General features: G+C 39.7%; 1 protein-coding gene across 1 annotated transcript in view; it reads right to left on the bottom strand.

Moving 5' to 3' along the window:
• LOC121437131 (long-chain-fatty-acid--CoA ligase 4-like) overlaps positions 1-26491 on the bottom strand; it is a 69952-nt gene that overhangs the window by 24520 nt on the left and 18941 nt on the right. The window contains exons 2-5 of the mRNA XM_041636970.1: positions 13091-13143; positions 2979-3509; positions 2552-2729; positions 508-617 (exon numbers count right to left, since the gene is read on the bottom strand). Coding sequence (XP_041492904.1) covers positions 508-617; positions 2552-2729; positions 2979-3329 — 639 coding nt within the window. The 5' untranslated portion in view covers positions 3330-3509; positions 13091-13143. The remainder of the gene's footprint in view (positions 1-507; positions 618-2551; positions 2730-2978; positions 3510-13090; positions 13144-26491) is intronic.

Genomic DNA, 26491 nt, shown 5'->3' on the forward strand with positions numbered 1-26491 from the left:
AGCTATTCAGACATAAACAAAATGAGAGCCTTCCATTTACAACCACTTGGTTGCAGCTACAGATCATTAGTGTAAGTGAAATAAGTCAGACACAGAAAGTAAGCAGCATATAATCTCATCCATGTGGAATGTAAGAAAACCTTATCAAAGAAGTTGAGGGTGGAATAATAGTTAGTAGAGACTGGCTAGTACAGGGGGAGTGGCAGGATAGAGAAGCTGATTAATAGATACTAAATTAAAATTGAATATGGAGCAAGAAGATATGCTGTTACTGCATAGCAAAATGGCTATACTGATAATGTACCATATAGTTCAAAAAGCTCAAAAGTATATTCAATGTGTTCATCATAAAAAATGAAAAATGTGTATGGGAACATGTTTTAAGATGTTCTGAGTATTACAGAATGTGATCATATATTGAAATGTCACATGGTACCACATATATTATACACATAGCATGTTTTGATATATTGGTTAAAATTTAAAATAATTAAATTTCATACTCACCTTCAGTTTGCTTTCCAGAAGTTCAACACTAGTAATCAGATAGGAAGCCTCAGATTCATTTAGTCCATGAACTACAGCCTCTTTGCCAAGTGTGGCATATAAAGTCATGACTACATAATAAAAAGTAAACATGAAAATTGTACACTTAACACCTTTGAGGCTGATATGTTATTTAAGCCAGGCCTTAGGGACAGCAACACCACAGACACAAAAGTACTTTATGATGTGATTTGATCTCATAGTCTCCAGGTACCTCAAACTTAGTCATACAAATTCCCAGGAATCAAATTGAGATATTTAAAGCCAACAGGCCCTGGGAGAAGTCGGGTCAGAGGTCAGCCCAGCAATGACTTCCCTTTCACTGCTCATTGCCCAAAAGAATGGATAAGCCAATTTTAGAAAATTTTCAAGATCTCAAGTCAGAAGGTCACCCACAAACAATGCCCTTACTCCTTCCAAAAAGCTTTCCCAGTGGGTTCAATTTCTAATCCCATTGGTGATCTCCATACTTTGGGCAAGGCTGGTAGATCTGTTCCAGAGGACTCACCAGACTATAGAAGAAACTAACAGCAAAATCAGTTAAAACTGAGTAACATCCGCTGAACTTAGAACAGACAGGGAGATTCGGCTTTCAGCTAGTAACTAGAAATAGCCTGTACAGTCAGTAGCAGGCACCTTTCACTACTGTTTGTTGAAGGTGAGTGATCAGGACATATGAGAACATTTTTGTAGCATCTACCTTTGTTTAAAATGGAAGTTGATTCCTACACTTAACCTTCAGGACTCTATTTCCTGAAAGATCCAAATACTTAGGGTACAACAGGCATGTCTATGAACTCAATTTTTAAAACTTAGTCCGTGAGGTTGTAGAGGCTCAGTGGCTAAGAGACTTGCTGCTCTTGCAGCAAACAAAGGTTCAGTTCACAACATCCACAGCTTACGCCCATAAGCAATTCCACTTCCAGGCCTTCGGGCATCAAGCACGCACACAGTGCAATTACATAAAATGTAGGCATATACTCATAGACACAAAAGTTAAAACTAAAAATCTTGAAACAAATGTATTGCTTGTACAATAGCAAAAACAAATGCCTAGCAACCAGAAACTGCTGTGGGAGAATGTTCCATTTACATGAAACATGACCCAGTTTTACTCCATTTCTCTCTCTGATGCCAGTTCTAGCTGGCGAACGACTTTGTATGTAAAATGAAGGAAGTCAAAGAAGAGGGTTCAAAGTGCAAAAACGAACTACATATTTGCAAACAATCACTTTTTGCTGTACAGTCTCTAGTTATCATTCATTTCTACTTTAAAAATGAAATTCTGAATTATACATAGTTAGGTCTCAGTTCCCAAACTAACTCTTAGAAGTTGATATCCTTAAGAGGAGCAATTAGTTTATTTTTAATTTATCTATTCTGTATATGTACTAAGTGTGTATGCGTGTGTGCATGTGTGTGTAAGGTCACATATTTGCCCGTGGTATGTTTGTGTGTGGAAATCCAAGGACAATGTTGGGTGTTGGTCTTCACTTCCCACTCTAAGACAGGGTCTCTTATTGCTATTGTTCTGCTGTGCATACAGGCTAGTGGGCCCATGAGCTTCCAAGGGTTCTCATGTCTCCGCTTCTCAACTTACCTTAGGAAAGCTAAGAGTGCAGACTTATGCTACCACAGTCAGCTTTATGTTGGTTTTAGGGATTTGAACTCGGATCCTCACACTTGCACAGCAAGTGTTTTATCTACCAAACCATCTTCTTAGCCCCTAGTCATGTTTTTCTGGACACAATCACACAGAAAATTAGCTAAGGACCACTTCTTTGTTTCAAGTGTGTGTGTGTGTGTGTGTGTGTGTGTGTGTGTGTGTTGTGTAATTGTTCTTTTTTCAGTGCTGAGGAACAAATCCAGGATCTCAAGTATGCTATAAAAATGCTTTACCAATGAGTTATATTATCAGCCCACTTTGAACACAGAAGCATCTCAGAACAGACATCCCATGTAAGCAACGCTCCTCCCGCCCCCGTCAAAGGCACAAGGCACTCACGGGGAAAGTTGTACTTGAAGCAGGTCTGTGCTGCAATCATCCACTCGGCCCTGGTCTCACAGAAAATGGCAATGGTGTTCTTGGGCTTCAGACCCAGTGCAGTGAGTCCACTTCCAAAGTTATTCACTCTGCGGTTCACTTCCAGATAGTTTATCCATTTATAATTCCCGAGAATTAACTGTTAAAAGTAAGGCATTTTCCGCTATCAGAGTATTTATTCAAGCAAGCAATCGCAATACTATTCAAAACATGGAACTCTGAAAAATCCCATTGTGTTAATACTCAGAAACTATAAGGCCTCTGAGAGTTCATTACCAAGGCCTGTGCTACAGGGCCAGCATTCTTAAAGTGCACTTGGTTTATGACAAGAATCCTAAAAGGCCTGTACCCGTCATTAAAACAAATAAAGAAGACACAAATGCTTTACCTTCTTAAAAACCTTTCCATTGGGCTGCATTTCGTTTTCTTCACTAAGGATTTCCCTGGTCCCAAGGCTGTCCTTCTTTCCAAACTTGGCTATGGCATGGTCAAATAATTTATCCAGAGTATCTGCTCCAGGGATGTCTATGACAGCTAGTGAGTCGAAGTGCGTGACAGAGCGATATGGACTTCCAGGTTTGTCTGAAGTGGGCTTAGCTTTTATTCTCTTTGCCATAGCGTTTTTCTTCTTGGCATTGGTAAGAAAATACCATGGAATAAATATAAGGGCACTGTATATTGTTATTAACAAGTGGACAGGCAGCAATATAATGGTGAGCACATTTAGCTTAAGTTTCATAGTGGAAAGGCTTCTAATATGGCGCCTATTTGTTGTTATTCTTTGGCTTCTGAAAGCCTTAGGTTTCTGGAGAAGGCAATAATGGAAGCAGTAGCAAGAGTAGCAGTATAGCCAAGGTAGTTCAATTTTAGTGATACAGATAAAAGTTAGTAATCTTTGGAAGCCGACAATAAAGTACACCTGTAGGTAAAGACAACGAACCAGGCAGAGAATAGAAAAAAAAAACAAAAGAATATTAGCAAGTTGGTAGCACAATTAATTTAAATATTCAGACCTTTATTAGTTTATATAACTGATTTGATATGGAAATATGAAGCAACTGGCATGAAATGCCGGCATTTTCAAGTTTTGTCATTATTGACATAAACATTTTTTTAAGTGCAAGAACTTCTGAATTTCATTTTTTTCTGTGTTGAGTCATAAGAGTACTCTATATTCTTCTCTAAATCAGGCAAGCAATACTACGTTCATGCTCTCATCTGTGCATGAGGTTGTGAAGAAGACCCAAGAGATACTATCCTTTCTTCTTTATTAAGGTAAATTTCTGAGAGATAATGCTGATCACCATCTTCCCCAAATGGGAAGAATACAATTATAGAGTTCTGTCTTAGTGACTATACTGTGCTCAAAACTGTACCAACTGCCTGGGAGAAGCATAGGTCTGAAACAGTGTTAAGTCCTAGCCCTGTAAGTTAACATACTCATATATGCAGTCAGCATATAAGATAGATCTAGTATTGTTCAAATTGGGATGGGGTGTGGGAGCAGGGAGAACAGCTAAACAATATCTTTAAATAGCAACTCATGTGGACTGCCCATGTACCGCCCTGGAATTATTCTAGGTGAAGGAGAGGTTTAGAACGTCCTATGATCTTAGAAGTCCCCGGAACCTCACTCCTAAGGCACCGATGTGATCCTCAACTAGACTACATTGCGCAGCACAACAACTGATGGAAGGAGAGTTCAGTGGAACACAAAATGGCCAAGAGTCCACAAGGGATTGGTGATGGCTAGATGCAAGCTGAACCTCAGTATGGTGAAATGAACAAGAAACTTGATCACTGGGTTTCAGTATGTGCCTTTGCCACTCCCTGATTATGTAAACTTGAGCAATCTTTTGTGATCAGACTAAATCAATGGGCCTTACTTTTCTAAAAGAAATAAAGAAATTAATCCTTTGAAAACCCAGTGAACGCTACTCATCACAGATTCATGAAGATATATATATATATATATATATATATATATATATATATATATATATTCATGGAATTCCTCAAAACACTTCAAGAACCCAAATAGAAGACAACCTTTACCTTACTATTTTGGGCCTAGGTGATTTATCTGGGATTTTCCAAGTTTCCATTCTGATTTACACTAAACCTAGAAATTGCTTTTTTGGTCTCCCTGGCGAGTTTGTCTAGTCACTCACCTCAAGTAAGCTTTCAAGCATCTGCAGAGCCCAGCCTTTAAACACCCAAGATCACTCTTCCATAGGAGATTTTTTACCTGCCTAAGTCTAAAATAATCTTCCCTTCATCTACTTTCCTACATCACTAAAAATGCCTACCCTCCCCACTGCTACTTTATTACATCATCACCTCCACACATCTGGGCGGCTAACTTTAAAGCACAGACCAACATCTTTTTTTGAGACAGGGTCTCACTGTGTATTCCTGGCTAGCCCAGAACTCACTACATAGATCAGGCTAGCTTTAAACTCACAGAAATCCATCTGCCTCCGTCTCCCAAGTGCAGAGACTACAGGTATGTGCCACCAGACTGGCTCCAACATTTCTTTCTTGTAACAAAGGTACTTTGTTACTCCTTGATAAAGTTGTAAAAGACAGTCAGTCCGAGACAGGCTACCCACATGCATAATTTTTAAAAAATAAGTTCTTAATAGCTGTATAAAAAAGTACAAAAGAGAAGCAGCTTGAAAAAAATATTTGAGTATATACATTTTCAGGGACAATAATTGAAGACAAGAAGCATGTCTTCAAATTTATACAATGTCCGTAAGAGACAGTACCACCCCATTCTCAAATAAGGAATTAGCAAACTTAGGGTACCAAATACAAAGAAATAGAAAATGAACTCAGACACTTATATAATTGACTATAAATACATTGTATTTTTTAAATCATTTATAATAGCAATAACTATAATATATATATATATATTATATTATATAATGTTTTATACATGCTCGCTTTACGTCTTGGTAGAAGGGAAATACCTTCTACAATAATCTTCAGTGTTTAGCACAAAAAAGAATAACTGCTCTTGTTCTAGGGGAAATGAACTGTTATCTACAAATCTGGCATCTCAGACAATGAGCACGCTGGACTGAGCGAGAAGTCATGTCTGGCCTCAGTGTCTACTATCAAGTGTGGCTTTGAACAGGTAAAAGCTTGAAAAGATCTGCGGCAGCCGCTTCATCTGAATTATCAATGTCGTAGTTTTCTTGAGGGGAACGCTTTGTCTTCCTTACGTAAATCCCCGAGTAATCAGAACTGGCCTCTGCCCTACTCTCAGGACTCACTCGGGTTGCTTAACTGACTCAGCTAAATCACATGCTAACCTGCACCTGGGCCCAGGCGGCTTAATTCGCAGGAACACACTATTGTGCTGAATGCTTCACTTGAAGATACACAGAAACCCCTGTGTTAGGCTTCTCAATTTGCTGCCTTGTCTTCAGATCTCCATTTACTCCTCTACATTATTATTCTCAGTTGCTGTCCTGAATCATTAGCAATGAACTCACTTCCATGTATCTATGGCATAAGCTCAGCTCTCTTCTAGACTGGAAGAAATGCCAGTGTTCCCATCCCTTTATCGGGACATCACGCCTGTCTACAAGTCGATCTGCTGCTCTACTAATCATTCCCATTGGCATTCTTCTAACAGCCTAGCATTTATTTCATCTTGAAAACAATCCTTTTTTTTAAATACCTAACTCTCAGCTATGCCCCATTTCTTCTCTTTAAAAATCTTTAAAAGAAGAAAAAAAAGCCAGCAGTGGTGGTGTACGCCTTTAATCCCAGCACTTGGGAGGCAGAGGCAGGAGGATCTCAGTGAATTTGAGGCCAGCCTGGTCTACACAGCAAGTTCTAGGACAACCTGGGCTACACAGCGAAACCCTGTCTCGAAAAACCAAAAAGGAAAAAAAAAAAGAGAGGAGAGAGAGAGAGAGAGAGAGAAAGGAAGGAAGGGAGGGAGAGAGGGAGGAAGAAAGGAAGGATGAATGAAAGAAGGAAATTCTAAAAAAGAGCTGTGTACTCCATCACCCCGTTTCCACGTCTGTTTTCTCTGGTACCCACTATACTCGGGTCTTTGTCCCCCACAACACATCTAAGGTGCTCTCTCTGACCAGTGTCGCCATTTGACCCAGAGGACAGTTAAAGCCCCATAGTCTTCTTCCTTCACGGCCACCCTTTAACACAGCAGTTTCCTTTCTTGCCTAAAATCTCTTCCATTCACTCCCCAAGACAGCAGATTTCACTTTCTTCCTATTTGCTGGCATTGCCAAGCCTTCCTTACTTCTCCCTTGCTTCCCCGATCCCTCGATAGTACAGTGGTCAATCCTAATTGCTTCTCTAGCTAGGCTCATACCTGTGCCGATCTCATTTCCTCTCACAGAGTGAAATATCACATATGGTAATGATTCCCAAATAAGCCCGGAAGTCCCCTGAAACTTCCAATTTGAATAATCAACAGTGTCCTCAATGGTAAAAGTCATTTAAGTGCCAGAATTTCAGCAGGCTCAAAGCAGAGTCACTGCTCTCTCTACAGCTGCGTCTTAGCCAGCCTTGCCGCTTTTAGTGTATTCCCTGTGTGTTTCTGAGTTCGCTCCCTACTGCGCCCTCCCCTGGCACACTGCTCCAGTCCCAGGTGTTCATTACTGTTTGGGCTATACTATGTTGTGACTCAGGGCTTGCCTGTATTATTCTTTCTGCCTGAATTATTTTCCTAAGATACCCACGTACGTTGTTTTTTTTTTTTTTGCCTACTTTCTATATTTAATCAAGTAATACCACCTTCCCAGTTAGACCTTCCCTAGTCACCCCATTTAAACAGTCCCTTTCTCACTTGATGTTTTTCCTCACCACCTCCCACTAATAAACCACTGGGTCCTAGTTTTCATGCTTACTGTCTACGTCTCCATTAGAATAGAGACTTCATAAAGAGGCAGTTTGCTGCTGAAACCTCGCCAACCACAAGAGCTGTTCAAAAAATGTATTGAATAAAAACATACACGGAAGTGGTGTGGATTAGAAACTGAAATTACAAACAAAATAACCTGAGTATACTTAACTTCAGCTATACGTTAAGACAATATTGTGTCAAAGTTCTGGAAAACACAATGCTCTTAAAATCTTTGGTAACTAAAATGAACTTGGAAAAGTTATTGATTGTTTAATGAAAACATAAAACTAGAAAGACTCTCCAGCACAGAGCGCAAAGACTGCTGTTATAAGAGCAGGAAGGTATGCTGCCATTTCCTGTATGAAGACCACACTGCACCCTCGTGTTAATAGGGTCCAAACTGAGTTGTGTGTCCTTGAAGCCAGGTGATGGACTTCTGTTTCAGAATAGGATCCACCCATGGGAAGAGTTAATTGTGGCTTCAGACCTCTGCTAGTCCAGGTGGGGAGCATTTTCATACATACTTACTGTGGGAAAGTCTTAGACAGACATGGTCATTGGATTAGTCAGGGAAATTTAAGGTGGTATCTTTACAGCTAGAGGAAACTCAGGGATGGTACAGTTAGCCAAAGTTAGCACAGCTGAGGAGAGTAGACTCAAGTTATTCACAAGTCCATATCTCTACCATCTGCTCAGACTGGAACTCGAAGTAGGTGAGAGTGGCAGGCCTCATACAAGAAGAAATAATGGCAATGATTTGAGAGCACTGATTTGCCCTTCCTCCAAAAGCACTGGGCAAGGCCAAAGCCCTTCAGATGGCTAGAAAATCCTAAAAGGTGTAGTGAAGAATCAGATACAACTGGTTTACTTTTGTTCTGAAGTCAGATTTGGTAAGTATTTCATTCCAGTTACTTCAAACACCCTGAGACAGGTTAAACACAAAAAGCATTAGCGATACATCCAGCTCTAGGGCCCAAAGTAAACATTACATACTGTGTAAAGTCTGAATTTAAAAGAAATTTCTCCACCAGAAGCGTGTGATGCAATACCAGTTTAAGATGATTAATGCCAAGATCCTTTTTACTAAAATTTTAGAAATGAACAAAACGAAGCAAAGATCAATGCATCTGCCACCACCATAACAAACCAGCACCGTATATTGTTCACGCTAAGACAGTGGTTCTCAACCTGGGAGTTGCGACCCCAAGCAGTGGCAAACCAGATATTTACATTACAATTCATCAACAGTAGCAATATTACAGTTATGAAGCAGCAACGAAAAGAATTCTGTTTGGAGGTCACCACAACATGAGGGGCTGTATTAAAGGGTCGCAACACTAGGAAGGTTGAGAAACACTGCACCAAGATTATATGAAAATGCTTAGTAAATCAATTTGAAAATCAACAATCAACTATACAAATATTATTTTAGTCAAATTTTCAAGTCACATACTATTTATGAATAAATTAAACATCAACTAAAGATAATTTGCCCACAGTCCTAGCTACCAAACATTGAATCATAAAATTATAAAATTTCAACAGATTAAACAGATAAGAATACTTGCTATACTTTAAAAGATCATATTTCTAAATAGATGTTGCATCATCAAGGATTTTATAAAAGGGTGGCATGCTTTGTAAAAAATTATTTCACATCCTCTTATAGCTATTCTGAATTTGAAACATGAGAATGGTCACATACAAAATGGATGCCTACACTTGGTAAACAAGATCAACCTTTAAGGAGATACATTACAGCTTAACTTTAAAACATACAAAATGCTAACATTTTAAGACAATAAATGAGCTGTGATTAGCTAACACCAAATCTTTCCATGGAATATATAGATCAGGCTCCCCTGGTCAGACTCAAATACAAATTATAAGACTATAGCAACGGTCATTTTAATCAATGTCAAATAATTCGTATAATCAAACTTAAACTCGGCAAAATTAAAAACTTGGAGAATGTACAAGCGTGTGTGTATGTGTGTGCGCTTGCACATGTTTATCTGTGCGCATTCACAAGCACACACATGCTCACACACATTCCCCTCCACCAACATGTACATTTAACTAGTTATCGTTTTGCTTTAAAGCATCTCATGAGTACAACTGATCATTGAGTGTGTCTCTCTTAAGATTAGCCAAACCTGTCTATTTCATCACCTGGAGAAGCTTTAACTCCTGAAGTCGCCATCCTGCCAGTCTCTTCCCAGCTTTTCCCAGAAAAGCAAGCACCCCAGCAGCCATGGTGAAGACACTCGTTCATGCTCTAGAAAGAGCTCCCTCCCTCCCATAATGCCTTAAGAGGATCCCCAGCATGCATCAGATGGCTTATCTAGGTCACAGTTTAGTATAATTGGGATCCTATCTCTGTATGTTGAAATATGGTAATTTAGGAGCCAATGTTACTGCCTACACACTTCACATCTATACTGCATAAAACCAGATGTCTAGTACTCATTCTAAGTGATAAGAGACACAATTGATTTTTAAATATGTATTCTTACAGTTAGTAATTGTATATAATTTAATCCAAAGTTTTAAGGAACTTGGAAAAAATCTATTAGCAGGTGGCACCACCTACTGGCACAGCATGATATTACAATCCAAGTTCATTAAACACTGTGAAAAGAGAAAAGCTTCCAGGGAGTTAAGTATTTGGAAAGAACTATGAAAGGTTTGAGGCTCTAAAAGCGAAGCAGGCAGCACAAAGACGATGTCAAGGTCCTAGAAAGGCAGCACAGGAGTAACTTCTACAGGCTCCTGTGCACGAAGCCTTGTTGCCCAAATAATGACCTGCTGGGTAGACTTTCTTTTTGTCCAAAGTGCTTCCTCGGTTGGAACACATTAGTTTTAATTTTAACATATGTTAACAAAAATAGCACAGCTACAGAACCGACCTTTAAAGTCATTACAGTGACTATGTTTTTATTAAATAAGAACTGCACAGTCCGTCTGTAAGCTATGCATCTATCTCCTGTTACCTTACCTATTATAAGGAAGTTTCACAACTGAAGGATAGTTGTCAACAATTGAATTAGGTTAAAAGAATCCCTGTAACCAGTAACATTTTCCACAGGAATGCCTTTGTGTTACAGGCAGAATTTTGCAACTAAGTATTTAAAACACACACACACACACACACCACACGCCCTACTTGATAGAGGTGGAGGGTGGAGGCAGTTTAATAGGCTGGTTCTTAGCCAATGGTGTTTCCTAGTACTTTATACTGCTAAAAATTATGCAACGAAGTCTTAAACCATTTCTTATAAAGAGGCCAAGTAAGTCTCTTCAGTCTAGCTGCCTAACCATCCTGACGTATATTTCTATCACACTGTTCTTGTTTTTTTTAAAGAACACTTCAATCTTTAGTGTTACATAGATATTATGAATAAGACTAAAGAAAAAAAACAGAATTTATTGGGCAGTGGTGGTACATGCCTTTGATCACAGTGAGAAGCAGAGGTAGGCAGATCTCTGTGAGTTCAAAGCTAATCTGGACTACAGAGTGAGTTCCAGGACTACACAGAGAAACCCTGTCTAAAAAAGAAGGGGGGGGCTAGAGATGGCTCAGTGATTAAGAGCACTGACTGCTCTTCCAGAGGTCCTGAGTTCAGTTCCCACAACCACAAGGTGACTCACAATAATTTGTACTGAGATCTGGCGCCCCCTTCTGGCCTGCAGGCATACAGGCAGGCAGGACATGGTATTCATAATAAAGAAAGAGATCTTTTAAAAAGCACAAAAACTCCAATACTAATAAACCTGTTAGAATGTCATGGCCAATCAGTGAGAGTAAAGGGGAAAGGGGCACATAGGAGAAATTCCCCAATGCCACTTTTACCTTAACAATTCACCAAGAGGGGCTTCTGAATTTAAAAAAATAATAAATTCTTCATTGAACAACAAAATCATACAAAGTCAAATATTAAAAAAAATCACGGAGAAGTATTCTTAATGTTAGCATCTCCATGCTAAGGTCAGGAATATATTTCACTCTGCTCTTTCTTCTTACATTCATATTGCTTATCTGGCCCATGTTTCACCGAGGCAAGGTAAGCAAAGGCAATAAGGAAATTAGTTTTGTTTTGAAATCTATTCTGAGATAGCTGGAGCAAAGTTATGACAATTGATGGAGAGCCTCCAAAGTGCCACAGGGCACGATCTGAAAGCTCCTGAACATAGCTGCCAATTGCTAGAGCGTGTTTTCTGCCGGAGCCAAGATGGACTCCACTTGGGTTAGCCAAGGCCAGCTGCTGTAAGTGTGTACCTGTGCATGTCGGTGTACATGCAAGAACAAGGTAGTGCCAAAGGTTTGATACACTGCTCCCAATGGCAGCAACCTATTTTCCAAAGGGAAAGCTGAGCAGACTGATCAGCCTCCTAGTTTTTCAATTATGCAGTAGCGCAGAGCCTGAGGGACCTGAATTCCCAGATAGCTAATTCTGGCCTCATCCGTGGTCACGTTTAAGATTCTCCTAATGTGAACCAACGAGAGGTCATCAATTTAGGCATGTAAGAGCATTAAGTCTTTTGAATTTCTCATGCTTGGAAAGTAGTCATTAGCACAGAAGAGCTACTCTTATCTTCTGTTTCAAAGTCGTAACTTAGTACACTGAAATCAATGCGTAGAAGGCCAGAAATACGAGAGAGGCAGCGTCAGAGTCGCTGAGCTGTCAGGTTTGAAACAAATGAGCCTGTCACTTCTCATCTGTAAAATTAGAAAGTTAGATTCACATTTCAACACATCAAAGACAGGCTTGGTTTTTAAGGATAAGCATAACCACAGAGAGCTATTTTGTTGTGAGGTATGGGTGTTAAAAATGCCCCTAGCATTTACAGTCCCTGTCGTTTTATACAATAAAGTGCATGCTTACCTCTCCCAATTGAGACCAGCATAGCCTTTACATTGAAAATAGCTAGCCTTAAAAAGAGAATGTAAGCCTACTGCTCCTTTTAGCCATGCTCCAGAATGGCCTAGTAAAAACCTCTCCACTAGCTGGCACTGGCCTACAAATCCCATTTGGGAACCACTGATCTGGGTGATTTTCCAGTTCTAAGTCTCAGACATGATGACTTCAAGGGCTCTGTTGCATTTGTTTGGCTCTCCACATCACAGTCCGGAAATAAGCACCTCAGTGAAGGGCAATGCTGCTAGTTAAGTTTGTGCGCATCCGCTCAGTAACGTCAGCTTGAGAAATAGCCACTAAGGTACAATAATAAGCTTCCATCTCTGAGATGAGCGTTCAGTGCTACGGTGCATCAGTGGCTGTGTGCTTGCTATTCAGCCCCGTTTACAGACAAGGAAGCTCTTCGGCCTGCCAAAAGATAGCCTGGACACCTTGGTACTCAGAACTGGAACTCTGGACCTCCATATTGGGGCATGCATGACTCAAAGAAAGGATTTAACTAGTCCTCTCCTTTTACAACTGAATTACATGTGGTTGAAATTCTAGACGTTACATAAAGTAAACATGTTTTCCCGTTTTACTTTCCCAAATATTGCCTTTTTAACATTATAGATATTGGTAAGATTGCTCCCTTAATAGCCTCAAAACATGGATACAATTATACATTTTAAGTCCTGAAGGACACATACTTACAGATGTCTTCTTTCCCTTTTAAGAAGAACAGGTATATCTCCCGCGATTTGATTCTGCAGTGAGAGACAAGAGTTATGAGTACTGTGACATGGGACATGAATCCTCGCCAAAGAAACCCAGGTGACAGCTCACATCTCTGAGCACCTTAGCTCAGGAAAAGCCAGACACCAGAGGCAAAAATACGGAACTACTAAGATGACTGCCGGAAGTGAAGTAGTAACATTAGGAGTTCAGGTGAGCTAAGCGAGTGGGGCTCACTCAAAGGGGCAGCAGCCTCTTGTCCTTTTCTAAAGGTCTCGGCTGCTGGTCCCACTTTCCCAACAACTAAAGCGGCGACACCTAGCACCAAATAGGAAAATGAAGGATGTAATGGCTGCCCACCAGAGAAAAGGAATCAAATTACATGTTCTAACCTAGCCAGAATTCCCTATACAACAGAACTAATCTTCAACCCTCCCTGGCTCCCTCCACAATATAGCACCCTCCTCCCAGTCTCATTCTAGCCAAATAAACATAGAGCTCATGTAATATAGAAAACCTATGCAGAATATCATAAGCAGATTTGATTTAGGGATAATTTTGCTAAAATTATAAAGCAAACCTTACTCAGAATTCTCTTCCTCATGAATATACAAGGGTTTTTAACATAGGTGTTGGGAGCCATGCGGCCTAGTTGCAGACTACGCGTGCTTTTCCAAGGGGGCTCCAGATGAGGCAAAAGCCCACAGGGACAGACTCACTTGGCAAGAACCAGTGGACTTTGGGGACAGTGCAGAATACTGTTGGGACTGTGCGGTCTGCATGCTCTTCTTATAATGACTGATGATTTTCTTGGCAGTTTTAGTGACATTTTGTCAATCACGCATGAGACAGATGTGATCATTCCTGGAAACCCCAGTTTTTCTCGAATATCTTCCCCTAAAACTCTCTGGGAGCTGACGTTTCTCGAGTTTCTTGTCTGGGGATGTCGGCTGTCACTGCAGACCCCAGGAGCTGTTCTAATTCAATGCTGGCAGATTGCCCCTATTTCTGTAACTGTTTTTGAACGGGTTTGCTACTCTTGAAAATGTGTGCCTAGCCCTAACTTTATCACCTTTTAGTTTTGAAAAAAAAAGACGCAAGAGAGGCCTGACATAATATTTGGCCAAGCTAGAAAATGATAAGTGTTGTTTTTGGTTTAAAGCTGTTTTGATGTAAAAAATGGGGGAAAACATATTTGGTTTTGCTGGAGGTTAAGACTGAAGGATGGGAAAACTTGTTTGCTAGTATGGAAAAGCATGCTTGCTTTTGACATATAAATAAAGACGGCTGAAGCTATTTGGGGCCAGCCACTTCCGTAAAACTCATCTGGTGGTCAGACAATTCATTTCTTCATGCCAACACCCCTTCCCCATCTAAGGACCTGAACCCAGGCTGCAGCAGGACCACAACAATAAAAAAGCTAAAATGTCTTAGCTTAGCAAAATTTTCCCACACTGAAAGAATATAATATGGTTTGCTTCTACAGAATAAATCTGGTGGGGTAGAAAACTACAGTGTTGAAGATGGACAATTATGGAAGACACAGAACTGAGAAATTCTAATTCACCAAACACAAGGGTAAAAAAACAACATCCACAGAGCTAATGAGAGAGTTAACAAATGAATTTTTCCAAAGGAGATCCCAAAGTGTTACAAATACATGGAAGTGTTCTTAACCTTTAGATAACCTCATAGTTGGGAACAGACTTCAGAAACAAACCATCCCAGTGTTTGGTTTGGGGCCTCTCTGGAAGTAAATGAGTCTATTAAGCAATCATTTTAAAACATTCTTTTAAAAGTCAAGTAAATACTAAACTTGTGATAGCATCTGTTGAAATGGTTCCAGGCATGAGTTGCTCTCCTGTAATTAATGTCTCAGGCATCAATGTTAAGTTGAAAATAGGATGTTTCAGAGTTGAATGGAAAAACAGCAAGGAAATCGGCACATTGTATTCAAACCTCAAAGTAAACTCGAGCGAGACCAATTCAAAACAATTTCCTAAGCAATAATGGTGTTTTATCTTATCAGGGAAATAGATAATCCTCTATTTGTCTTGGAACACAGCTTAAAACTTTAAAATATTGATCTCCAAACCAATTAAGGTTCTATTATACACGCATGTTTGAGTTTTACATATGTGTACTATTTATGTCAAATATTAAAACTAGTAGTTTGAATATTTGTATGCTTTTGTATTTCCAGGAAAATTTAGTATCTTCCAAATTTTCCATAAAATAAATGTATAATTGGGAGCTGGAGAGACAGTCCAGTGGTGACTAAAAGCTCTTATTGCTCTTGCAGAGGCCCCGAGTTCAGTTCCCAGCACCCACACTGGGCAGTTTACAACTGCCCCTGACTCCAGTTGCAGGGGATCTAACAATACCCTCTTCTGGACTCCACGGGCCCTGCTCATACCCATCAACTGATGAATGCCAGCACCAACAGGAAAAATTGGGAAGTTGAAATTGGAATTCAGGATCTCGAAAGTATCCACTCAAATATGTATTGATAAAATAGAATGTGAACATTGATATTTATTATAAATATAAAAACAAAAGCCAGGCATGGTGGCATACACCTTAGGGAAGCTGAGATGGGTGGGTCTCTGTGAGTTCAAGAGAAGCCTTGTCTACATGGTAAGTTCCAGGTCAGCCAGGGCTCCATAGTGAGACCCCGCCTCAAACAAACAGAAGAATAAAAATAAAAATCTGACTCCAGAGAACCCCAGTTGACATGCCCCTAACTAATCACAGCTACCTTCACTAGTTACAGGAACTAGCAACATCCCACAAGTCCTGGCTTGATACATAATTTTATTCCCACAGTGTTCTGAGAAAGGAAAAACAGTAACTTACAGTTAGTTGCACAACTTAAACCAAATGAAGAAGTTTAGCATGAGAGCAGTGAGACTTATCATCATGTGTCTCCTGGTATGACGCATCGTCAAGAGCACAGTGTTCCCAAGGCAATGCTGCCCAAATTTAATAACTTCAAGATGTCATGGATAAAACATCAGAGAAGTCCAAACTAAGGACATTCCATGAGGAAACTGAAGAATCTCATCTACAAACCATCAGGGCTGGGAAACTGGGGATATAGCTCAGTGATGCAGCACTTGGCCTCCAAGCGTGAGGAGCTAGGTCCTAGCATAGAGAATTTTTTAAAGGCATTATAGTAACAGGAGAATAAGAGGTAGAACAAGGTGACATGACCCCAGGCCGTAAACTAAAGCTGAAAAAGATTAGCAGAAACGCTACTTTGTGATTTGGTAGTGCATATACCCACTCTAACAGTGTTGATGATTATACTACTGCATGTAAGGTGTTAAGATTAAGTGAATCTGTGGGAAAGACCCACAGTGTTTTTATATATTTTTGTGAATGCCTAAAAAATATTAAGCAAATAAACAGGTTCTCAAAAAAAAAAAGCCTGCCACTTCCCAGAAATAACCCATCAGTGTGCTGCTTTCCCATACCCTCGCTGACACTGCACTGAGCTGTGCATGTACTAACACAGTTTCCATTCAACTCTGCAGGTCTCGTTCATGTCCTCTGCCTAATTCCCTACTTCTACTTAGGTATTCATTGCTGATTGATCAAGAATCCTTTGCATATTATGGAAATAATTTTTTGTCTGAACTACTGTAAATGTTTTTCTCAGATAGCTTTTTTTTTCTTTTTTAAACTTTCATTCTTTCTTTCATACATTGCATCCCAACCAGTTTTCCCTCCCTCCACTCCTCCCAGTCTCTTCCTATACCTCCCGTCTCCCCTGGATCTACTCCTCCTCCTTCGTTTCCCTTCAATAAAAGGGAGTAGGCTTTCCAGGGATATACACAAAAAAGGCCTTACAAAGATACAATAAGACTGGGCACAAACCCTCATATCAAGGCTGAATGAGGCAACCCAGTAGGAGGAAAAGGGTCCCAAGCTCAGGCAAGTGTCAGAGACCCACCCCCTCCACTGTTAGGAGTCGCACATGAACACCAAGCTGCACAATGATAAGGTATATGCAGAGGATCTAGCTCAGACCCATACAGGTTCCGTGTTTGTTGCTTCAGTCTCTATGAGCCCTGCTTAGTTGATTCTGTGGGCCATTTTCTCATGATGTCCTTGACCCCTCTGGCTCCACCTAGTGTTTGGCTGTGGGTCTCTGCATCTGCTGCCACCAGTTTTAGCTTTTCTTTTCAATTTTGAATGCTTTCTGGTCAAAGGAGGTTCTTTTTGTTTTGTTTAGTTTTTTGTTGTTGTTTTTTAGTAGTAAGAGATCTCCTTTCTGATTTCCAGGTCATCTTCTCACTTCCCTGCAGGGTAGCAGTTTCTTTAAATCCGTTAACAAATTCAAAAACAAAAAAGATTATAAAATTCTTCCCTGTATTCCTTAAATCAAGATTACCAAGTCAAATATCTTTCCAGGGGGTGGGGAGGGAAGGCAACAGGAATATGCGTGGGGAGTCTGCTGACATACAGTACAAACTGCCTTGAAGAACATCTGTATCTATAGTTCTATCAACAGTGCACAATAGCCTACAATAATATAGATTTCATACTTTGTTACTTTACTAAGCAAAAAAAAAAATCTATGTACTCTGCCCCAAAGAAACCATTTACTACCTGAAAAACTGTTAAAATCCCATTTTCAGAAGTGCCCTTGTTTAGAAACTTTAGTTCATGTTTTTGTTTCTACCCAGACTTGTGCTCCAAAGCTACCTTTATTAAGAATACCTTCATGGCCACAAGTTTGAATGTCTGCTCCTCTCTGATCTCCTAAAACTCTTCTCCAATAGTCCTTAAGTTGAGTGATTCTGCCCTGTGTTAAGATCTAAAGAGCAAGAGCCATGTCTTATCTCTGTATCCCACTGTCACGAAAAGAACATCGATTATTTCAGAGGACAAATAACAGAAACTAACTTCTGGTGTGAACCATTACTTTTTCCCTCACGGTTCACATCAACCTTCATTTGTTTGAAACCATTTTTCAGGTAGGATTTTTTTTTTACATTCTATTCAAGATACATTTAGAAAACATATTTAAGACTAAAGGTTACTGCTATATTTGAGAAAAATGAGAATTTATTTTAACTAAACAAAATTCTTAGTGTTGTCTCACTATTTTTATTTTTCATGCTGAAAGTACATATGTATTGCATACCATGGCAATGTCAATATTTCTTTGCATTGTTAAATCTACAGTATTCTAATAAAATTTACACTTATCAACTTTGAGGTCATATTTCTATGCTAGAACCATATCTATGTTATGCAAACTCTAATTTTAATGCCCAAAGAAATTCATCCCAGGAAAAATTTCTATTACTACCCATTATTTTATATGGCGTCTCCCCCAGCTAGTTAGTACACAGCTAGATATAGATTTGTCTAAGCTACAAAGGCCAGTTCCAGACTTCAACTGAGACAGGAGGGTAAATTTCTTGTAGACAAATTTCACTCCTTACCAACAACGTTAAGGACTTCAGAGACAAAATAAGCAGTTTTGATTATTTACTTGTTTGTGTGTTTTGTTTTAGGTATATTCTTTCTATATAGCCCAGGCTGGTCTCAGACTTGGCGATCCTAATGCCCCAGCCTTCTGTGTGCTGGGATGACAGGCCACACAACACCTCAACGAAACATTAGACTTGGAGGGGCTGGAGAGCTGGCTCAGTGGTAAAGAGCATTGCCCACTCTCCCAGAGGTCCCGAGTTCAATTCCCAGCAACTATACGGTGTCTCACGGCCCTCTGTAATGAGATCTGGTGCCTCTTCTGGTGCAGGCATACATGCAATCCGAATACTGTAAACTACATAATAAATAAATAAATAAATAAATTATAAGACTGGAAGAAGTAAACTCAGTTTTAAAAGGGAACTCTTCTCCTAGATACATCAAGGAACATTATGCTACGGCACTATGCTAAGCGAGGCATAGTACTTGTGTATGGAATCAAAAATAGCCAAAGTCATAGAAGCAGATGCTAGCACAGTAGTTACCATGATCTGGGAAAGAAATAAAGTTGTAGTAGTCAAAGAACAAACACATAGTTTCAGTTATGCAAGATAATTCCTAGAGATCTATTCTGCAATATGGTGACTAGAGATAACGATACTGTCTTGCCGACTTGAAATCTTGCAGAGAAAACTTTTGTAGAGTATTACTCTTGTCAGCCAAATATAAATAATAAGATGAGAGGAAAGTTCAGCAGATGCTAGATTGGTTTATTGTACAGACAGTGTGGCGATTTTATGGTATTCACTTATCTGTAAACTTGCCAAACTGGAAACATTAAATATATTCAACTTTTATATACCAATCATGCCCCAAACCCTTAAAAGATAGGATACTAATTGCTATCTATTTGTAGAACAATTGTTTATATAGCTATAACAGTTCTTGAACTTACAGTGAATCTAAACAGCATGTGTAGCAACGACAATAACGAACAAGTCTACTCATTTCTCCTTTAGAGGTTTGTACAGCACATGCTTCTTAAGAGAGTTTTACGTGAGGGAGCTTTATTTGTTCTGCTATCAGTGGTGGATCCTGCTTGACCTTTTCTGAAGCACCCTAGGTGAGAGACACTTTGAAGAGATGAACACTGCCATCACCTCACAGTCATAATTGAAACATCTTAGGCAACAAACTGTAGAACAGCAGGCACTGAACTGCCAAGTATCTGCCTGGCAAGCTGATTCAAAAAGTGTCCTGAGCCAGGCAGGTGGCATTCGAATTTAAACTCAGCACTCTGGAGGCAGAGACAGGCAGATCTTTGGGAGTTCAAGGCCAGCCTGGTCTACAGAGCAAGTTCCAGGACAGCCAGGGTTAACAGGGAAACCCTACCTCAAAACACCAAAAAGGTGTCCTGATACCATGGATGAGCCTGGGCTTCCCAAGCTTTCATTTAAAATATTAAAGAACTGAACAATACTTCAAGGAAGTACATGCTACTTAGCAGATCTTAGCTACTACAATAGAACTTTTCACAAAATGTGTGGATTTGTTATTTATTCAGAAGTTATATAGATCTCTCTCTCTCTCTCTCTCTCTCTCTCACACACACACACACACACACACACACACCATGTCTAAATAGGTATAATCACAGAAATGACTAATATAATGAGTGGTTGGTGTAATAATTTAGGAAAAATTTTGCAATTTCCTCTGAAAATGATATAAGAAAAAATATGTCTTTAGAAACAAGGTCTTGCCAGGCGGTGGTGGTGCACACCTTTAATCCCAGCACCCAGGAGGCAGAGGCAGGTGGATCTCTGTGAGTTCGAGGGCAGCCTGGTCTACAAGAGCTAGTTCCAGGACAGGCACCAAAGCTACAAAGATACCTTGTCTCGAAAAAAAAACAGAGAAACAAAAACAAAAAACAAAAAAAAAAGATTTTAAAAAAAGAAAGAAAGAAAAAGTCTTAGAGCCTGTTCTGTAATTCTGAAAGTATGATCAGGAACTACCAGCTCCTTAGGGTCTAGTATTTACTGTATATCTACTTCCAGTTCTCCAGGAACTTTTACTTACTGAAATAGGTAAGAACACATTATAATTTCAGTCAAAGTAGGGCCAACAAAAAGAAAATGGTTACATCAAAATTAGACAAAAGGACCTTTATATAATGTTGAAAAGGGTAGAAATTGGCCAGGTATATGCCTTTAATCCCAGCACTCCAAGAAGCAGATCTTCAAGGCTAACCTGGTTTACAGAGTGCTAGGACAGCCAGGGTTACACAGAGAAACCCTGTCTCAAAAAGAAAAAAAAGGGTATTAAGGGTATAAATTGGCATATGTTTTATAGAAAGGAATTTGGCAATGTGTGGCAAGAGGCCTTAAGTCATATCTCACGACTGTTAGCTTAAGACTATACTTGTAGAATTAAAAATAATAAGAGATGGAGATGCACACATACACTCATACAAAAGACACTGAGACACAGCCACCACTGTGGTAGAGACATGGGAACATTAGGAAAGACCCTCAAAGGGAGACTGTAACATAGTGATGTACTTGTGGTACCAAATGCACCACTGTTAAAGAAGTGTTTGTGGATATGAGAAAATATCCAAGACATGGGAAATAAATCTGATTTGAGATGAAGCTTCAAGTATAACACTCTGAAATTCACCTAAGCAACACCCCAAAATGTAAAGAACGAGATTATGGCTTTTTAAAGTTTAACCTTCATTTTTTTCCTACACTTTTTACAGTCCACAGAGAAGGTATTCCTTGTATCTATCACTAATAATATGGTAGACACCTGGCAAGAGTCTTTTAATTACATCTAACGTATGCTGATATGTGTGTATGCTGGCAACAATATGGCCCCAAAGGTGTTTGACCCTACCTACTCATGGGAATAAATGATACTTAAGAGCAACAAAGTTGTTTTGTTTTATTTTTTCTCCTTTTCTGAAACAAGGTTTCTCTGTGTAATACTCCTGGCTATCGTGGAACTTATTCTGTAGACCAGGCTAGCCTCAAACTCAGAGATCTGCCTGTCTCTGCCTCCCGAGTGTTGGTATTAAAGGCATGTACCACCACTACCTGGCTGGTTTTGAGTTTAAATTACTAACAGAAGTAGATTGGATCCTTCCTTCCTTCCTCCCTCCCTCCCTTCCTTCCTTCCCTTTTCAAAACATGGTTTCTCTTTGTAGCCCTGGCTGTCCTGGAACTTGCTCTGTAGACCAGGCTGACCTCGAACTCAGAGATCCACCTGCCTCTGCCTCCTGAAGAAATGCAGCACCACCGCCCAGCTGACACTTCCATTTCTAAACTAGATTCAAAGTCAAATAAACACAATATTTCCTATTATAACTATAACGCTAACGGTTTGCTAAGACTAAGGTAGGTGCCTTGGCTTCATCCCTCAGCACAAACACATAAATGCTAGTTAAGAGAGGGCGGGGTGGGGAGAGGAAAAAACACTACTGCCTGGGTTCCACATGAGTCACCCCCAGAAATATTTTAACTACCACTAAGTGAATAGACGGTATCAAAAAGCCAACAACCATGAAGCGTTCCACACACAGTTGAAAGTGTGAATCATTTCTGTGGGTACCACAGGTCCATTTACCTTTCCTGTTAAAACAAACAGGTACACAAATAATAGAAGACAACTGAATAATACTTAGTTGGTAACACATCATACATTCCTTCATTCTGTAATGAGAACATTTCTAGCTGTCCAGATTCAGTCCCTGTATCTATGAAGCCTGTAAGAACTACTCTTTCAATGTCTGTGTGTGTACTAGACCCAGAGTGTTCCTTTCTACACTGGTATTTAGGGAGTCTTTGAAGAGAGGGGATTTCAGTAGTGAATGATATAATCCTTTCTTGTTTACCATCAGGTCTCTGGGAACAAATATCCAGACTCCGGAGGCTAGCCCCTTGCCTAACACAGTCTTGCTTCAGACATTCTATGCAACTGGGAGACCTTGCAAAATGTACACAGGCTGACTTCAGAAAGCAGGGCTCGGATGGCTGAATTTCTTTCCCTCAAAGCTTTCATTCCAAAATGTTTCAGGCAACAATAAAGTATCGTTACGTAATCTCATTTCCTGTATGGCCAACGCGTCTATGAAAGTGTCCTCTAATAACCTCGAAGGGCCTAGCTGCAGGAAGTCCACAGTACTGACAATTATGAAAGGAACACAAGTGCTATGCATAGGATTTTTTTTTGCAATACACAACAAAAGATTCACTTAAAGAATAACGCATGTCCATGGCTCCACAGCTTATATGTAACTGCATGGAACTGACACACATGAGAGGCTATATCCAAAAACATGATCCACTGAGAATGGATTCAAATTAGGGTGATCCCATTTCCCAGCTTGCCAATGACTATCACTGACCTATATGCCTGTCGTCCCAGACAGTAGAATCAAACTCCCTTTCTTGGAAAAATACTCTTAAGATGTCTCTAGTTAGACCCTACTTTGGTTCCTACATACAGCAAGTAAGGATGTATGGCCACAGTAGCCAAAGCTAGCCTTCACTATGCAAAACATTCCCAGGTACACACTCCTCTTTGAACCCACAGCCATGTGTGATATGTAAGGAATGAGAGCACTAGCTATATACCATTAAACTTACTGTCTGTCTCTCCCCCCTCTCTCTCTCACATATGCATGCACGAGCACACACACACTCTACAACATCTACTAAAATTTTAGTTTATGGAAAACCAAACATTTGTAATTCAGCTAAAATCTAGAGTGACAGATTAATTTTTGATTTCAAATTGAAGTAAAGTTCCCATCTTAAAAGTTTATATTTTAAAATAAGTCAGATGCACTGGAAGGAATGGCCTATCTCCATTTATAGTTTGCTTGTTTTACATTCATATGGGTTTAAAAGACTATAGTCCATATTTTTAAAATGAGTTCCGATTTATCATTAAAAAACAGAAAAAAAATTGTCAAGCTAACTTCAGCAATCAAACAAAATTTCTACCTTTGCAAATAACGCACATTTTGTGCTGTTTTGTAAACAAATATAACCAGTTCTAATTTCCCATCTATAATTCTCTGGGAACCTTAGCATCGCACAGCAAATACTGCTTGCTTGATTACCAGCCAATGACAAAGCAAATCCGGTTGTTTCTAAACTAATGCAGATCCTAGAGAAGAGTTGCTGGAATGCTAATGACCTGGGTCTCCAGGGCAGCTGCATCGTTAGCATACTAAAAAATGAGAGAAAAGACCACCCACTCACAAGTGCACTGAGTGCTCTTCCCAAGGTTAAGGAGCTGAGAGGCAGATTGCACAGCAAGCAGGAGTCAATCTGCCTCCTTTCCTAGCACGTTATTTTTCCTTCAGCCATGAACACTCTATTCTTTTTCTAGCTTCCTTTAGGGCTTAATTTAAGCAGTACTGGTAGAAAGCCTTCTCTGACTGCCCATTTATGCCATGTGCACTTGACACTGGGCCCCAAAGCACCCTTGAACACTGACTTAAACTTCTGTGAGTTTGTGTTCTCCTGCTTTGGTTCTCCCACTGAAGATGGAGGCCATGCTGGTCTTGATCACCACTGTACCACTCGGACCCCATACAGATGCAGTGAAGGCTCCGAGCAGATTCACAGTGAGTCTTTCTTAAATGAATACTGTATGAAATTATAAGTCAGATGATGGAGAGAAGAAATCAAGGAGGACTTCTTTGGTGGGGTTTCTCTGTGTAGCACCAGCTGTACTGGAACTCACTCTGTAGACCAGGCTGGCCTCGAACTCACAGACATCTGCATGCCTCTGACTCCCAAGAACTGGGATTAAAGGCGTGCTCCACCACTGCCTGGCTCAAGGAGAATTTCTAAGTTACAGCTTTCATGCTAGGTTGAAGCATGTGCCTCTTCACATCTTTATAGGAGTTGTTTCTTCTCAGACACTGAGAGGTTTTACATTAAAAACAGCAAAGTTCATAGTCTTACCAAGTACAAAGTAGATACGCCCTTTATGCAAAGAACCATAACTTCATAAAGCAGAGCAAACAAGAATCTGCTCAGGATGTTTACACTTATTATTAATAACACGTCTCATATTCCAAAGTCTATTTAACTAGACTATCAGAGCCAACTGCCCACCTAATGTTCAGCTCCCCGAATATCAGCTCAAATCTTGCAGAATTAGTGTCACAAGTATAGAAAAGAAACAGAGATAAAACCATGAACACAGAAGAGCATAGGAGAAAAAGTGTTTGAAATGGTGGCAAATGCTGAAGCAATAATAGCTGCATGCCTATAAACTGCCACCTGGTGGCACCATTGTCACTAGCTATCCAATACAGACATGAACCCTGGAGAGAACTATCAGGCTGTTTGACAAAGCTTAACCTGAAAGCTGCATAAACTATTTCTCTTGTTTTGATGGGCAACACACTCAAGTGTAAGTTCTCTAGCCGCTGGAGTAGCTCTTAAGGACACTGTCCAGCAGAGGCTTGTGGAAGTAAGTCTGCTTGGCACTTTGGCCTAAAGATTCGCGTCAGCTCCCTAGTCTAAATGTGGAGAAAGGGAGATCGAAAAAACCGTGCAAAGCATTTGCAGACTTCACGGTCAACCAAAATGAACATAATAGGAAAAAAATTCACTGCATACATTTTTTAAAGACCCACCAATTTAAATGGTCCAACTGCTGACGGTCACATTTCTCTGGTTCGTTAGGTGGGAAAACAATAAACACATACACAGTTGGCCTTGTACTTAGTGTAATAATGAATCAGCTGAACAAAGAAATAGATACAACAAAATATCTTAGGAAAATGAATAAGTTTTATTAAAAACAGTAAACATAAAAGAGAAGTTTATCAAGGAAACAAGTCATAAATGTTATATTTATCTGCAAAAAAGGCACATGTTCAGCAGCCTCGCTTTTAGGGAAATTCAGACTCTCTATATGAAAAAACATAGACAAATATGTCTATAAAATTGTTTAAAATATCAGGTATCTCTTGAGTAAAAGGATTACCCATATATGTTGTTTATTTTTATAATTTTATTTATATATTCTAAAAATAAATGTATAATTTTGGATGCTGCAACAGAAAATAATACCTAGGAAATACAAAGTGAATTCTAGCTTTTATAATTGTTTTGCCTCTATCATGTTGTATACAGTGTTAAATTTGGGGGCAACAGCACCATTTATACATGGACAGTAGCACTATCTCTAAGATATTTACTATGAGCCTAAGAATGTTCAAAATTTAAAAGTGTTCATTTCAAAGAAATAACATCACAATAACATCACATTTAAAAAGACAAGAGTACGCTCTTTATTCGTTCATTTAATCATTTATTTATTTGTTTACTTATTTGTTTTTTGTTTATTTAGTTCTTTCAAGACAGGGTTTCTGTAGCTTTGGAGCCTGTCCTGGAACTAGCTCTTGTAAACTAGGCTGGTCTCAAACTTACCTCATCTGCCTCTGCCTCCCAAATACTGAGACTAACGGCATGAACCACCACCACCCAGCCGGAGTATACACTTTTAATTTATAAGAAAGAAGTCTTCAAAGTTTCTAACATTACAACACAAAAATGTAGAGACGACTTTATCATTGGGTCATCCTTAAATACTCAAGTAATACTACCCTGTTGTACCAGATTTAAGGAAGCAGGAAACAAATCATTAAGGGGTCTACTGACTGGGTTTTGCAAGCACCACTGCATGGAGAGTTGAATAGGGAAGGAATCGAACAGTTCTTTCCTTTCACAGTTTTTTTTCCCCAAGACAGGGTTTCTCTGTGTATCTCCAGCTGTCCTGAAACTCACTCTGTAGACCAGGCTGGTCTCGAACTCACAGAGATCCATCTGCCTCTCTGCCTCTTGAGTGCTGGGATTAAAGGCCACCACTGCCCCGCTGTACTTCACATTTAAAAACACCTAGTTT

This window comes from Microtus oregoni, unplaced genomic scaffold (genome assembly GCF_018167655.1).
Source record: "Microtus oregoni isolate MIOR12 unplaced genomic scaffold, Mior012 000050F_ref0000143, whole genome shotgun sequence".
In the NCBI taxonomy this organism is placed as follows: domain Eukaryota; kingdom Metazoa; phylum Chordata; class Mammalia; order Rodentia; family Cricetidae; genus Microtus; species Microtus oregoni.